General features: G+C 39.8%; 1 protein-coding gene across 3 annotated transcripts in view; it reads left to right on the forward strand.

Moving 5' to 3' along the window:
* ACMSD (aminocarboxymuconate semialdehyde decarboxylase) overlaps positions 1 to 16,041 on the forward strand; it is a 62,066-nt gene that overhangs the window by 30,477 nt on the left and 15,548 nt on the right. For 2 of the 3 annotated variants that reach the window (XM_010853640.1, XM_010853639.1), the window contains 2 exons: positions 1,613 to 1,708; positions 2,796 to 2,968. In XM_010853640.1, coding sequence (XP_010851942.1) covers positions 1,613 to 1,708; positions 2,796 to 2,968 — 269 coding nt within the window. Of the gene's footprint in view, positions 1 to 1,612; positions 1,709 to 2,795; positions 2,969 to 15,491; positions 15,576 to 16,041 lie in introns of those variants that run through there. The other variant, XM_010853641.1, reaches the window with a different exon arrangement.

Genomic DNA, 16,041 nt, shown 5'->3' on the forward strand with positions numbered 1-16,041 from the left:
TCAAAGAAAATCTCTTCGCAATTCACACAACACATTTTGACAAGTCCCACAAACATATCTGTATTGCAACTTCCCACAGGAAAAACAAAGGAGAGAGCATTTACACAGAGGATCATCTCATAACTTATTTTGCAACACAAATATATATTGATCCTTTCCAGCAGGTCAGGCCCTGTACCTGGCACTAAGGATATACCAAGCATGGGCAAAACCTCTGCCCTTCTGCAGCCAGAGGTGACAAACAAGTCCATAGATCATAAACAAGCAGACTACTTTCAGTATTTTATTCTGCATGTAAAGGCAGTCTTTAACAGACTGGAGAATTCCCAGCGGGCGGGGGGTGGGGGTCATGATCCAATTCACATTATAAATATTCCACTTTGGCTCCTATATGGACAATGTACGTGGGGTTACTGTCCACGTGTGATGCTACTCATCCCCCCACTGGAGGGAAACTCTGCCCACAAACCACTCCCAGATAGAGATGAATACATCATGCTTCCAGAATTCTCCAGAGGCTAAGGATTGAGGGAGCCAGAGGCCTCTCTGTCTATGGAACAGTGACAGGCCTAAGGCAGGATGAGCAACCAGTAAAGCCCCATTTGGCAACCAGAGAGTCAGCTTCTCCAAAAGGCCCAGGGCTCAGTCACAGAGCCCCAGAGAGTTCTTCTCTCTTTTTTTTTTTTAAACATGAAACATGCTCTTTACTAATGACCCCATAGACTGTAGCCTACCAGGCTCCTCTGGCCATGGGATTTTCCAAGCAAGAACACTGGAGTGGGTTGCCATTTACTTCTCCACCACAGAGAGTTCTTAATCACAGACTGAAAAACAGTCATCTGGAAATATTGCCCAGATTGACTCCATGGACGTGAAAGCATCAGGTGTGGACCAGCCAGCCACCTCTTCTAGAAGCACAAAGCACTTGAAATCATTCATTTTAATCCAGTTACTTTCAACCTCAGCTCTAAGGGGGCAGCAAAGATTTGGCAGGAATATTAATATTAGTTGATACTTTCTGAGCACTCACTAACTGGCAAGAACTAACCATTATAATTCCCATTTTACAGATGAGGAAAACTGAAACACAGGGAGGCAATTCATATTTGTTGAGCACCTGTAATGTGAAATTCTGGCCAAGAACTTTCCCAATATCATCTTTGCAAGGCCTTGCATAGCCTTGCAAGATGGGCAGTACTGTCCCCATTTCACAGGTGAAGACCCCCAGACTCAAGGGCATTATATCAGTTTCAAAGGCCAAGAAGCAAAAAAAGTGAAAGAAGAAGGGTTCAGCCTAGACTCACTGTACTCTACTTGACCCACTGAATCCAAAATGGAAGCTGGGAGAATCAGGACAAAAGCCAGGTCCTCTCGCTCCTTGACTGTTCTAGCCATTAGATGACTTCACTTGCAAGTGGCAAATGGGGGTGTCCCAAGGTTTCTGCTTGCCAAAGTCATGGCCCGCATAAAACCAAGCCATGCTGGGGCACAGGGAAACTGTGTTTCTCAGCACTGACAATTACAGTAAAGTGCTATTCCCCTGCCATTAGCATCACTGAACCTCTTGCTTGTGGTGACAATCCCTATACATCATGACTGTTTCCTCTTCCAGGAATGCCAGCTGAGACCACTGCAGCCATCTGTTCCATGATCATGGGTGGAGTGTTTGAGAAGTTTCCTAAACTGAAAGTGTGCTTTGCACATGGAGGTAAGCCCCTATCTGTATTGGTCAGCTTGGGCTGCCAGAACAAAATACGACCACAGTCTGGGCAGCTTAAACCACAGAAATGTGTCTTCTCAGAGTTGTGGATTTCCAGGATCAAGGTGCCAGCAGGGTTGGTTTTTGGTGAGACTCTTCCTGGATTACAGAAGGCTGCCTTCCTATGTCCTCACCTGTCCTTTTCTGTGTGTGTTCACAGGAAGAGAGAGAGGTTAGGTGTGTCTTCCTCTTCTTATGAGGACCAGTCCAAGCTTATGACCTCATTTAACCTTAATTATCTCAGTAAAGGCCTTACCTACAGATACAGTCACACTGGGGATCAGGGACACAATTTTGGAGGGATACAATTTGGTCCTTCTAGTCACTGTTTTAGTTATAAAATATATCATGTTTCAAGGACCAAATTCCACTTTGGCAGACAAATTTAGTTTGGCTGGCACAGTTTACTTGATTTTGCTTTGTCTGTCAGACCATAAGCTCTCCAGTTTGCAGTAGTCTTTACCATTCACTATTGTTTAGAAATAGGCTTGTTTCATTCCTTTACATTTCCTGCTTTCCTGTCTGTATAGGTAAATGAGTTTGGAACTCTTGGTTACATACACAATATCCAGCTGTACATACTGTTCTCTAATCTGCTTTTCCTTCTCATCAGCATATAGAGACATCTTTCAATGTCAGTGAGTACAGACCATCATCATTTTTGATGGTTGTATGTATAGCAATATGTTTTATGGATATGCCATCATTATTTAAATATTTCCCAACTGATAGGTTGCCTCTGTATTTTTCTATCATAAGACACTTCATTTTAAAAATCTTGACCACATATCTTTACACACTTGGCTTCTCTCCCTAGGATGCATTCCTTAAATCTGAATTTCTAAATGAGTTAACTTCATTCTATATTCTGGCTCCTTTATTCTGGGTCATCTCTCAGCATTTGGAACCCAGTAGGTCCTCTGTAAATGTAGTTAATTAGCTGGGCTATAGGAACTTCTCCTTGCATACAACATGAGGATTGAAAAAAATCCTTTTCAAGTAACACTAGCCTCTCAGGAATGCGTTTTACTTGCAGGTGGTTCCTTCCCCTTCACAGTTGGAAGAATCTCCCATGGATTCAGCATGCGTCCTGATCTGTGTGCACAGGACAATCCAACCAACCCAAAGAAATACCTTGGTTCCTTTTATACAGACTCCTTGGTTCATGATCCTCTGGCCCTCAAACTGTTAACAGATGTCATAGGAAAGGTAAGCCAGAACTGCTATTCAGATAACTTATGGGGAGTAGAGTGCAGGATCAGCAAACAGTTGCCTGGTGTCTCTCCATAAAAGAGGTATGGGGGAAGAGGCATTAGAAGAAAAAAGAGGGACATTAAAGTATGGAATTAAGTTTGCTCACACGGGGTATCCTATCCAGAATCTCCTTCAACACAGACCATGTGTCACCAGGAAACCATCATGGATGTATGCCAGGGAAATTCCAGATAACCCACATGGCTGGTAGCTCCCAGATAAGTTCCTCTTCCTACAGTCACCTGTGTAGTGATCCTAAGGAAGTGACTCATCATGATGAGGTAAGCAGGAAAAAGCCACCAGTTTTGAAGTCAAATACACCTGAATTGAAATCCTGGCTCCTCATCTTATGAATTAGGTTAAGTGTGACTCTGTCAGGTGGTGCTGGTGGTAAAGAATCCTCACGCTAATTCAGGAAACATAAGAGATGTGGGTTCCGTCTCTGGGTTGGGAAGATCCCCTAAAGGAGGGCATGGCAACCCACACCAATATTCTTACTGGAGAATCCCATAGAGAGAGGGATCTGTCAGGCTACAAGTCCATGGAGTCGCACAGAATCAGACATGACTGAAGCGACTTAGCATTCGTGCAGAGGACTCTAACTGTCCTCATCCACTAAATGAAGGAAACTGGAACATTAAAGGGAGGGGATAGCACTTGTCAGGGAGGCAAGGGAAGATGCTGAAGGGTCTTAGGCACTATTTGAAATGTTTCTCTGGCCTTTATTTTGAAAACAATTTCTCTCATTTGGCCAAAAAGATCAGCACGGTAGTGCTTTACATCTCACAAGAGAAAGTCCTTCCTCTGTTGTGGTCTGCTAGCAGCTCTCCTGTTGATACCATCTACATATCTGAAGGCTGGCAATGTGGTACTTGGATTGAGAGTAGATTCCGAGGCATTTACAATCTTGTTTAGCAGAGAAAGAGGTCCACTATTTGAAAGTTGCAAGTAGTGTTCTATCTCCAGAATGGAGACTATATCTCACTTTAAAGCTGACTGTTTCTCTGGCTTGAGAAGCTCACTAGAATAAAAATGTTGAACATTCTGGTTTGGGAATAAATTATGTGACCGAGCTCTGTTTCTGAGCCTTCTGGCTTTTGCGATGCCCCTGCTGAAATGGAAACTTAGCTAGTTGTGACTTCTGATTATTACTGGTTTGGAAAAAGGGGCTATGGGCAGGTGTATAAGTAGGAAACTACAAAATGGAGAAACTGAAAGATACTGTGAGCTCTGAACTTCAGGCAACAGAGGACAGGGACTAGGAAATTGATGTGGAATTGGGAAGGGTCATTCTCACTACCTCCCATCAAGCGTAGTATCCCTGGTATTCCTGACAATGGCAACTTCAGGAAAAAACACCCTCGGCAAATATTAATACAACAACCATCCTATGAGGAATATCATTAGCACCTTTAAACAGAATTCAGGGCAATATACATTGGCCAGGAGGTCACAGCAGAAGAGGAAGAACATGGAAAATGCCTTGTGGTAACCAGTGGATAGACTAGTTAGTAAGTACATCCCTTTTATTGACTCAGAAAAACTCAGAGGGGACTTTGCAAAATTGCAAAGGTGCATTCAAACTGTGAAGACTTGAGCCACAGAAATGTGGGCATCAAAAGCAAATGTGACCTCATTTTATGTGACTTCACATGCTGGTGAATCTAGGACACAGAGGCAGTATATATTAATAATGTAGAATTCTCTTTAAAATATTAATGTTTCTTCATTTTAGTTATATTCACATTAGCAAAATCTTTCAAAAACAATTCCCAAACCAGAACAGCTAAGGAGAGTCCTAGCATGACAGCCAGTCTAGACAGAAACTGTCCAAATTAGAGCTAGAGGAGGGAGGTTAGAGCTATTGAGCTGTGGAGGGAGGTCCAGGACAGATAAAATGAAATGGATGGATTATTTGATGTGTTTGAATTTGAAACAATGATCACCAGCCAGGCATTCAACAGATCTATTTATGCATTAGGAACAAACAAGCTGTACATATATAGAAAATACAGCAGATGAAACAAAAGGAAAGAATGGATGGATGATTTGATGTGTTTGAATTTGAAACAATGATCATCAGGCAGGCATTCAACAGATCTATTAATGCATTAGGAACAAACAAGCTGTACATATATAAAAAATATAGCAAATGAAACAAAGGAAATAACTCCAAGAAAACAAACATCCATACAAAGACAGATAATCACTGCACACTACTTGACTCAACAGTGAACAATATTTATATTTCTAGTGTAATAAGCATTAACTTAATTGAAAATTGTAATTCTACTAGGAAAATGGAGGGGGGAAGTTGGGGTAAGAAATTCTCCACGATCATAATGGGAAGTCAGTAAATACTCTCTAAAGCTAATAAATCAAGAAACAATACTATAATCTTATTATCTAGATCTGTGAGGGTGATTATCAGAAGAGTCATGATAAAAGATAAAAGAGGCTGCTTTCAGCAACAAGAGCTGGGAAAGTGGACCCAGGACTGTATTTTATAAGAAAGACATTAGTAATATTGGATTGTTTAACTATGTATTAAACATAGTTTAAAAACCTTCTCTGGTGGCTCAGACAATAAAGAATCTGCCTGCAATGCAGGAGACCCAGCTTCGATTCCTGGGTCGGGAAGATCCCCTGGAGAAGGAAATGGCAACCCACTCCAGTATTCTTGCCTGGAAAATCCCATGGACAGAGGAGCCTGGCGGGCTACAGTCCAGGGAGTTGAAAAGAATCAGACATGACTGAGCGACTAACACTTTCACTTTCAGTTAACTATGTATAGGTGTAATTTTGATAAATCAAAATTCTAAATAATACCTTAAGGATAAATAGATATATGTCATATATACACCAAAACCATTTATTGCACCCCTACTACTTCTAAAGTTCCCTCCAAACAGAAGACTTGAATTACATAATCTCTTAGCTTCCTCCCATCTCTAAAATTCTTTGCTTTTTCTCTGTCTACTTATTTTTAAAGACAGATGCAAAGAATACTGGTTATATTTTACTGGTCTATCACTGTGAAAAATATGAAAAAACTTATTGCTTCCCAGTTTTAACATGATCAGGGCTTCCCTTGTGGCTCAGCTGGTAAAAAATCTGCAAGCAATGTGGAAGACCTGGGTTCAAACTCTAGGTTGGGAAGATCCCCTGGAGAAGGGAACAGCTACCCACTCCAGTATTCTGGCCTGGTGAACTCCATGGTCTGTATAGTCTATGCGGTAGCAAAGAGTCAGATAACGACTGAGAGACTTTCACTTTCACTTTAACATGATCATAGAAAATTCACTTTATATATTTAGGTAGATAGATTTTGAGAGGTCTGTTATCCTCCCCTTATGATTGCATCATAATTTTGGCTAGATCCAGTGCTAAGCTCTTTGCTGCAGAAGACATTGCCCCAACTCAGTGGATCAAAACAATAAACATTTATTATCTCATATGGTCTCTGTGTCTGGCATTTAGGAACAGCTGAGCGGTCTCAGAATTTCTCACAAGGTTGCAGGCAAGTTGTCAGTCAGAGCTGCAGTCACCTGAAGGCTCAAATGGGGATGACGGATTTATTTTCCAGGTGACTTTTATACATTACTGGCACATGGGTGCTGGACTTTGGCAAGAGGCCTCACTTCCTCCTCATCTGGGTCCCTCTAACTCTCCCTCTGGGTCCCTCTAACTCTCCTTAAGTATCCTCACAACATGGCACCTGGCTTTCCTAAAGAATGAATGATCTGAGAGAGAAATGGGTGTGGGACAGGAAAAGAGAGCAAGAGAGAGATGGAGTGTATACCAGGCAGAAGCTGCCCTTTTATGACCTACCCTCAGAAGCAAGTCACTAAATCTGGCCCACTTTCAAATGGAGTGGAATTCAGCTCCACCTTTTGAAGGGAGGAGTATCAAAGAATTTGAAGACATTTTTAAACTACCACACTATACACTCTGGTGACAAATTATTTACAAACTAAGTAATTCCTCCTAAATGCAAAATATCTTTAGTCCTCCCACAACCACCTCAAAGTCTCATCCATTTATAGCATAAGCTTAAAGTGTAGGATCTCAGTGTTTAAAGTAACTTGTGGATGGCGCTCCTCATGTGGAGTTTCGCTCAGTCTGAACTACAGAGGTAACTTCTTTGCAGCACATACTCAAACTATAAAATGGTGAGACAGGCAAAGGGTAGTTGCTTCAGACCCTCCTTTCCAAAAAGGGGAATCAGGAGATTTAGAGGAGTTACTCATCACCAGCAAATCTGAAATCTATCAGGCACATGTTGACAATTCTTTGATTAGAGCTCAGAGCATAGAATGATTCTCCAGTCTTGGTTCTACTCTCTGAGTCATCCCTCCTTTTCCATGAAAGGTAGCCCATGTTTGTGGCTGAGTAGTTTCTACAGACTGCTTCATGCTCTCCACAACTTTTGAGGCCCAAAGGCTTCATTTAGTTCTAGCTGTTCCTTTAAATCCAAGTTGGTGGTGTTTCTGCAAATACAATTCTCTTTGCAGGTCTTTTATGAATCTTATTAGGCTTCAGGTGTGTGTGTGTTAGTCACTCAGTCGTGTCTGATTCTTTGCAACCCCATGGATTATAGCCCACCAGGCTCCTCTGTCCATGGAAATATCCCAGCAAGAATACTGGAGTGGGTTGCCATTTCCTTTTCCAACATTAAGCTTCATACCATTGCGCAAAAGGCTTACCCACAAATTTCTGAGAAAAGGCTTTCTCTACATATTCTGCAAAGGCTGCTGAGGGACAACACTCTTAAGCTACCTAGAAGCCCTTATTGTCTGAAGGTTTTCTTTGAGGCACTGTCTTAAATCTTTTGAAATCATAACAAACATATTATAGTCACATCTTGGGTTCATTTTTAGACTATATCTTTCAGATTGCACCCTGCTCTTAACCTTTGCTGGAAAGCTATCTCTAATTTTAGTATCATTTGCCATCAGAGGGGCTGAGAAATTTCAAACCCAACAATTCCTTTATTTATAATGGTGTTGGTTTAGTTGCTAAGTCATGTCTGACTCTTGTGACTCCATGGACTGTAGCCCTCCAGACTACTGTCCATAGGATTTTCCAGGCAAGAATACTGGAGCGGGTTGCCATTTCCTTCTCCAGAGGATCTTCCCAACCAGGGATCTGCACTGCAGGCAGATTCTTTACTGACTGAGCAATCATTCCTTCCTTTAAGGCAGTCCGCTTTGCATTTTACTATAGGCAGCAAGAAGCAGGCATGCAGCACTTCCAGCACTGTCTGGAAATTTCCTTTGCAATGTCACCCAGTTGATAAATATAATTTCTACTTTGCATATTACTGTTGGTAACAATATTGCTTTTTTTTTTTTTTTTTGGCCACAATGTAGCAAGGATCTCCTTTCCTCTAGTTTCCAATAACATTTTCCTTTTTCTCCCAAAGTCCTTGCTGGTAACTTTCTCACAAGTTATCACACTTTTAATAACAGTCTTAACAAGAGTCTCCAGTCTTTTCACTATCTCAAGATCCTTACAACTTCCTCCGACCAATCCATTCCAAAACCACTCCCCTGTTTTTAAGTTTTCATTGTGGCAACAGCCTACTTCCAGGCACCAAAATCTGTATTAGTTATCTATTGCTACATACTACATTAACCTAAAACTTAGATTAGGTTTGGGGCTTCCCTGTGGGCGCAGTGATAAAGAATCCCCCTGCCAACACAGGCGATGCAGGAAATGTCAGTTTGACTCCTGGGTAGGGAAGATGCCCAGGAGAAGGAAATGGCAACCCACTCCAGTATTCTTGCTGGAAAATTCCATGGACAGAGGAACCTGGTGGGCTACAGTCCACGAGGTCTCAAAGAGTTAGACACAACTGAGTACGCACAACCAACCAACTAGGTCAGGTTTAAAACCACAATGAACATTTATTATCTCATTCATTTCCTCTGAGTCAGGAATCCAGGAATTCCATGGCTGGGCAATTTGGAGTCAGGCTTTCTTATGAGGTTCAGTGAGACCACTACAGCCCAAGAATATCTGTCTTTCATTCTTTCACCTTTTAATTTTTTTTTTTGCCCATTACTTTTTACACTAAATTAACCCCAAACTCTCCGCCAATTTTGTAACTTTCTTCTCTTAAACACATTAGATACAGTAGTCTATTAATTCTTTCTTCTTGGAAAAATATCTCAGGAGTCTCTGACTTGCTCAAATATGGACTGGGTTGCTATTTAGACCTGCTGCTCAGCTGTCATCTTGAGATCCCCCCTTTGCATGCCTCATGTTCTCTCTCTCTCTCTCTCTCTCTCTCTCACTGGGTTCCCAGCTTCCCGAGACCCACAATTTTCCAATTTCTTGCTTTAGTCCTTCATCTTGGCAGAGAACATCTTCTAATAACTTTCTAAGAAAGAGAGTATGGGAGATAAAATTTTTGAAGCCTTGGTTATCTCAATATTTCTTTATTCTTCCTCTGTTGTTCGGTCGCCAAGCCATATCTGACTCTGCAACCCCATGGACTGTAGCACGCCAGGCCTCCCTGTCCCTCACTATCTCCTGGAGTTCGCCCAAGTTCGTGTCCAGTGAACTGGTGATGCCACCCAACCATCTCATCCTCTGTCACCCTCTTCTCCCTCTGCCTTCAATCTTTCTCAGCATCAGGGTTTTTTTCCAATGAGGCAGCTCTTTGCACCAGGTGGCCAAAGTGTTGAAGCTTCAGCTTCAGCATCAGTCTTTCCAATGAGGATTTAGGGTTGATTGGTTTAATCTCCTTGCTGTCCAAAGGACTCTCCAGAGTCTTCTCCAGCACCACAGCTCGAAAAAATCAATTCTTTGGCACTCTGTTTTCCTTATGGTCCAACTCTCATATCTGTACATGACTACTAGAAAGACCATAGCCTTCACTATACAGAGTTTAGTCGGCAAAGTGATGTCTTTGCTTTTTAATAAACTGGCTAGGTTTGTCATAGCTTTCCTTCCAAGAAGCAATGATCTTCTAATTTCATGGTTGTAGTCAACACCCACAGTGATTTCTGAGCCCAGGAAGAGAAAATCTGTCACTGCTTCTACCTTTTCTTCTTTCATTTGCCATGAAGTGATGGGGCTGGATGCCCTGTCTTAGTTTTTTAAATATTGAGTTCTAAGCTGGCTTTTTCACTCTCCTCTTTCACCTTCATCAACAGGCTTTTATAGTTACTCTTCACTTTCTGCCATTAGAATGGTATCATCTGCACATCTGAGGTTATTTCTCCCAGCAATCTTGATTCCAGCTTGTGATGTGCTCTGCATATAAGTTAAATAAACAGGTGACAATACACAGCCTTGCACTCATTTCTCAATTTTGAACCAGTCAGTTTTTCCATTTAAGGTTCTAACTTGCTTCTTGATCTGCATACAGGTTTCTCAGGAAACACGTAAGATGGTCTAGTATTCCCACCTCTTTAAGAGTTTTCCACAGATTGCTGATTCACATAGTCAAAGGCTTTAGCATAGTCAATGAAACGATAGATTTTTTAATGGAATTCCCTTGCTTTCTCTATGATCCAGAGAATGTCGGCAATTAGATCTCTGCCTTTTCTAAACCCAGCTTGTACATCTGGAAGTTCTTGATTCAGGTACTTGCTGAAGCCTAGCCTGAAGGATTTTTGAGCATATTCTTCCCTTACAAAGAGTTAATTGTTTAGCTAAGTATATAATTCTAGCTTGGAATCTGTTTTCCTGATGAATTTTAAATACATTTTCACATTATATTTTGACTTCTAGAGTCGTTATTGAATAATAAAATGCAAGTCTAATCTCTGAAACTTCATATAAAACATACTTCTCTCTCCTTCACTCTCAGTTTCAAAGACTAAAAGATTTTCTTTTTGTCCTGAAATTTCTTAGTAATGGACTGTTTTTGCCCATTATGCTAGCCATTTGGTGAGTCCTTTTATTCTGCAAATTTTCTTAATTTACTTCTTTAATGACTTCCTTCTCCCCCACCTCTGCCCCTATTTTTTCTTTCTGGAGTTCCTATTCTAAAGTTGAATCTTTTTTTTTTTTTTCTGTCTTACATCTCCCCTTTTTGAGCTTTTGTTTTACTTTATGGGAGATTTCCTCAATTTTATTAATAAATCCTTCTATGTAATTGGCTTTTAATATTTAATTTGCAAGATCTTGATGTTACTGTTCTTGTTCTGTAAACCTTTTTAAAATATCCTGTTATTGTTGAGTGAATGCCATACCTTTTAAAACTCTAAAAATATTAATAATTTTGGGAAATATACTTCTCCCCACAAGCCTTCCTGCAATTAGTTTTTTGTCTTTTAAGTCTCAGTATTTCATATTAAATGCTTTCCTTAAATGTCCATAATCCCCGGCTATCTACTTTTACTTAAGAGTGGTCACTAAAAAGATGATTGGAAGTCTCTGCATATGGATGGGACCTGTCAAGTGGGATTTTCTCTACAGAGTAATCCAACTGGGCCATGTCCTTTGGAAATTCTAGATATTTGGTCTTTCCTTTTTGATTTATCACTTTCCCAGAGAAGTTCTTTCAATTTCTTATCTGAATGGTAAAGTCCTCAGTCACTCCGTCGTATCCGACTCTTTGCGACCCCATGGACTGTAGCCCACACGGCTCCTTTGTCCATAGAATTTTCCAGGCAAGAATACTGGAGTGGGTTGCCATTTCCTACTCCAGGCAATCCTGATCTAAGGATTGAACCTACATCTTCTGCATCTCCTGCAATGAAAGGCAGATTCTTTACCACTAGCACCACATGGGTTAAAACCAGTAAAGGCCTGGTTGCCAGTATTCTAAGAACTGAGTGGAGAATAAGGGTTGGGATGCTCAATTTTTAATAAATAAACTTTTGCTTTCAGAACATTCCATGCTCTCAACTGTGCCTGGTATCTTCCAGTTTAGAGACTCTCTCTTTCACCCCCTTTTGAGGCTAACTGACCAATCTTTTGTCAGAATGAGGGGAAAGCAGACACTGGACTAAGCAGTGAGGGAGGTGGTCTAGGGTCTAACTGCTTCTGCAACAGGCTTGCAATGAATCTTCCTGTTGTTAGTTCAGTCTTTGTCTTGACTTCCAGAGGTACCTGGTGCTGTCTATTACAGATATTTGGTGATATAAGCCAGATTACTTTTTGGCCTATATCATACTAGCTAGGAATTTCTCTTTCTTGGTCTTCTAAAGTTAGTTATTGTCCAACAGCTTTCCAGTTTCTGAAATTTTCTTATTTCTTCTGTCCTGTTCTCTTTGTCCTTGTGGGTGTACACTTTTTAAAATCCACTTTACCATCTATTTCATGGGGTTTCAAACTGTGATTCTTAGATCAATTCCAGCCCACAAAGATTTTGTTACCAGTCTATGGTAAGAGGAAGAATTTGTGCCAGAATGTAAACTGATTTACTAATGACACAGTTTAGTTTAACTGTCTTTTGGGGTTTTTTTTTTTATTTTATATATTTTTAATTAATCATTATTTATTTTTAACTGCACTGGGGCCTTGTTGCTACACATGGGCTTTCTCTAGTTGTGGTGAGCAAGGGCTGCTCTCTAGTTGTGATGCATGATCTTCTCATTGCAGTGGCTTCTCAGTGCAGAGCACAGGCTCTAGGGCAAGTGGTCTTCTGTGGTTGCAGCATTCAGGCTCAGCAGCTGTGGCTCTTGTGTTCTAGAGCACAGGCTCAGCAGTTGTGGTACATGGGATTAGCTTCCCTGCAGCACGTGGGATCTTCCTGGACCAGGGATACAACCAGTAACCCGTGCATTACAAGGCAGATTCTTAACCACTGGACCATTAGGAAAGTCCTGATTTTGTTTTCAATGGCAAGACTTTTTCAGTAAAGGAAGTGGTGCATTGATTTACATTCTAGGGTAAGTTCCTTATGTCATCATGCACAAGTGGAAGACCAGTTTGGATACATGTAATAATACTAGTCTTGAGCTTTCCTCCCTTTCTCTAATGAAATTTATCTTATCTATATCTCATCCTCCTATGGCCCAGCTTCCAGTTCTCTGAAGTCATATTCATGGTTACATGCAGTAATAGGTTAGCAGAAACTACAGCAATAGAAGGTCCGGCCAGATTTTCAGAATTTAAAGAATATTCTAGTACTCTCTCTGGCTTAGATTGAAGGTAGAAAGAAGAAAGATGATATGCCTCTTTCTGAAGTAATGATGTAAAATAAGGCTTGGATCTTCTATGGCAACTTCATCAAAAGTGAAGAGGGAACAAGATAAAAATAAGGAAGAACCTAGAAAGCCAAGCACATGCCCAGAGCAGGATACATTCTCAGGAAAGACAAGATAGGGCCCTATGCTTTAATCTCTCCCTGATCTTTAGGATCAGCATCAGTAGGAAGTGAATGCCAAGATGAGGTTGTAAATGGCCTGGCCAAGTTTTCAAGGAAGGTCCATCACAGAGCCAATCTGCAAAGACCAGGAGAGGTTTTTTCCTTGTCTTTTTTTCATTCTCTTTTTGTTCTGGGAATTTAAATAACTCTTTATCCAAACATGAGCTGACACAAGCTTAAGTAACAGAGACTTCAGAGAGCATATATAACAAAGAATGTCTTTCAAAATAGTTTGAAAAGTCACTAAATAAACAATACAAAGCACACAAAGAAATATCAATGAACCCTGAGAAGAAGGAAGAATCTGCTTACCAAAGTTACCATATCACAATATTCAGAATGTCTAGTTTTCAGCAAAAAATTAAGAGGCATTCAAAGAAAAAAGAAATTGTGGCCCATTCCTATGGGGAAAAAAAAACTAACAAACTGTCATTGGAGAAACATTGGACTTACTAGACAATGATTTTAAATCAACAGCCTTAAATATGATCAAGAAATAAAGAAAAATCATAGACCAAGAACTAAAGGAAACCAGGAGACTAATGTCTGAACAGAGACTAACAATAAATATATAAAAGTTATGAAAAGAAAACAAACAGAAATTCTGAACCTAAAAAGTACAATAATTTTAATGAAAAACTCGCACGAAGGTCATACACCCAACAAGAGATTTGTATTCAAATATATAATAATCTCATATATATCATAATTCAAATATCTCATAATTCAATAATAAAAAGGCACATAACCCAATTAAACTGAGCAAAGGATTTGAATAAACTTTTCTCAAAAAAGATATTAGTATATAAATGGCTAACAAGCACTGGTAAAGATGTTCAACGTTACTGGTTATCAGGGAAAGGCAAATCAAAACCATAACGAGATAACCTTCATCCTCACCAAGATGACTATATTTTTTTTGAAATGGAAAATGTTGACAAGAATGTGAAGACATTGCACGCTGATGGTTGGAAGATAAAGTGTTTATCTTCCATTAGCTGCTGTGGAAAACAGTTTTGTAGGTCTACAAAAAGTTAACCATAGAATTAGCATATCCCAACAGTGCCATTCCTGGGTAGATATCGAAAAGACTTAAGACCAAGTATTCAAACAAATACTTGTATACAAATGTTGGTAGTAGCATTATTTGCAAGAGCCAAAAGGTAGAAACAAATGTCCATCAACAAATGAATGAATAAACAAAATGTTTTATACCCATACAATGGGATATTATATTCAGCCAAAGAAAGAAATGAAATACCAATATATGCTACAACATGGATCTTGAAAACATGCTAAGTGAAAGAAGTCAGACACAGAGGTCATGTATTGTATGATTCCATTTCTTTGAAGAATCTAGGACAGATAAACCCACAGAGACAGAAAGCAGAATAGTGGTTGCCAGGGGGTGGGTAGGAATGGAGAGTGACTTCTTAATATGTACAAGGTCTCCTTTGAGGGTGTAAAAATGTCTTAGCCCAAGATAGAGATGATGGTTGTACATCACAAGAAAACATGAGTGGAAATGTACTAGATGTGAATGTACTAGATGTCATCACAGTATACACTTTAAAATGGCTAATTTTATGTTTGCAAATTTCCCCTCAATTTTTTTTTTAAATAAAGAGGACTCTGTCTGCAAGAGAGACTTTCAACCACCCAAATCAAAGCCTCTATTTATATGTTATTTTGTATATTTTTAAAAGAGAAACCAGAAACACCTGTTCTGCAAAATGAAATATTTTATCTGACAGTAAAATAAATGGCTCATTTATAGAAATAACAATGTTATTTGGGGGCACTTTATGGACCAGTTTTTACAGTGGGCATGCATGTGATCTTGTCTTGGGCATTTGAATCTGTGGGTTAGAAAATGGACCTAAAACTAGAGACCAGTCAGGCCCAAAAGCCAAAGCTTTTTCTTCATTCATTTCCTAAGTCTTCTGACTCTTTAACATTCGGGACTGCTCTATTTTGGGATTCTAAAGCAATGAAAAGGTCCTTTATCACCGTGATTATATCTATTGTAGTTGGTGGAGTATACCATATGTATTAGAAATGTTTCCACTCTGACTTGAAAATTAAATGTATTTTAATACTTCTGTCTGTAAGTATTCTGGATAAGTGATGTTTTCTTGTGCACTGCAGTCCTCAGTAGAGTGGAACCCTTTTTGATGCCTGTAAGCTTCCCGAGAACAAGAGTATAACTTACTACCTTCTCAAGAAGTTATGGTAAGTGAGAGACAGTTCAAGTCCTGGCTCTACTGCATGTCAGCTGGGTGAACTTTAGTATCAGGTCACTGATTGCCTTCAACCTCAGTTTCCTCAACTGTAAAACACAGATGATAGATAGCCAGACAGAGTTGATGTGAGGAGCTAATATAACACAATGCCAAAGGACTCTCCAAATGTCAGTGCTTTTTGCACAGTGGTTGTAAAGTTAATATTTGTTTAACTGAGTTGTGTAATGATCTTGTGGATATAAGGCTAATCTTGCTTTGCACTGATTGAATTAAATCAAGCTATTTCTCTAGGAAATTATGTCTCAGGGAACAAAGTGAATCCTTGATATACTAGGATTTTTGTAATAAGCTATGTTGTAAGAGAGGTGTGTTGTATTTACCGCAAATGCTACTAATGAAATATGCTAATGAGAAGAGAGTTAATTGTTCCTTTTCCAGAAGACAAATGAATTCTC

This window comes from Bison bison, unplaced genomic scaffold, assembly GCF_000754665.1.
Source record: "Bison bison bison isolate TAMUID 2011002044 unplaced genomic scaffold, Bison_UMD1.0 scf7180017864330, whole genome shotgun sequence".
Lineage (NCBI taxonomy): Eukaryota > Metazoa > Chordata > Mammalia > Artiodactyla > Bovidae > Bison > Bison bison.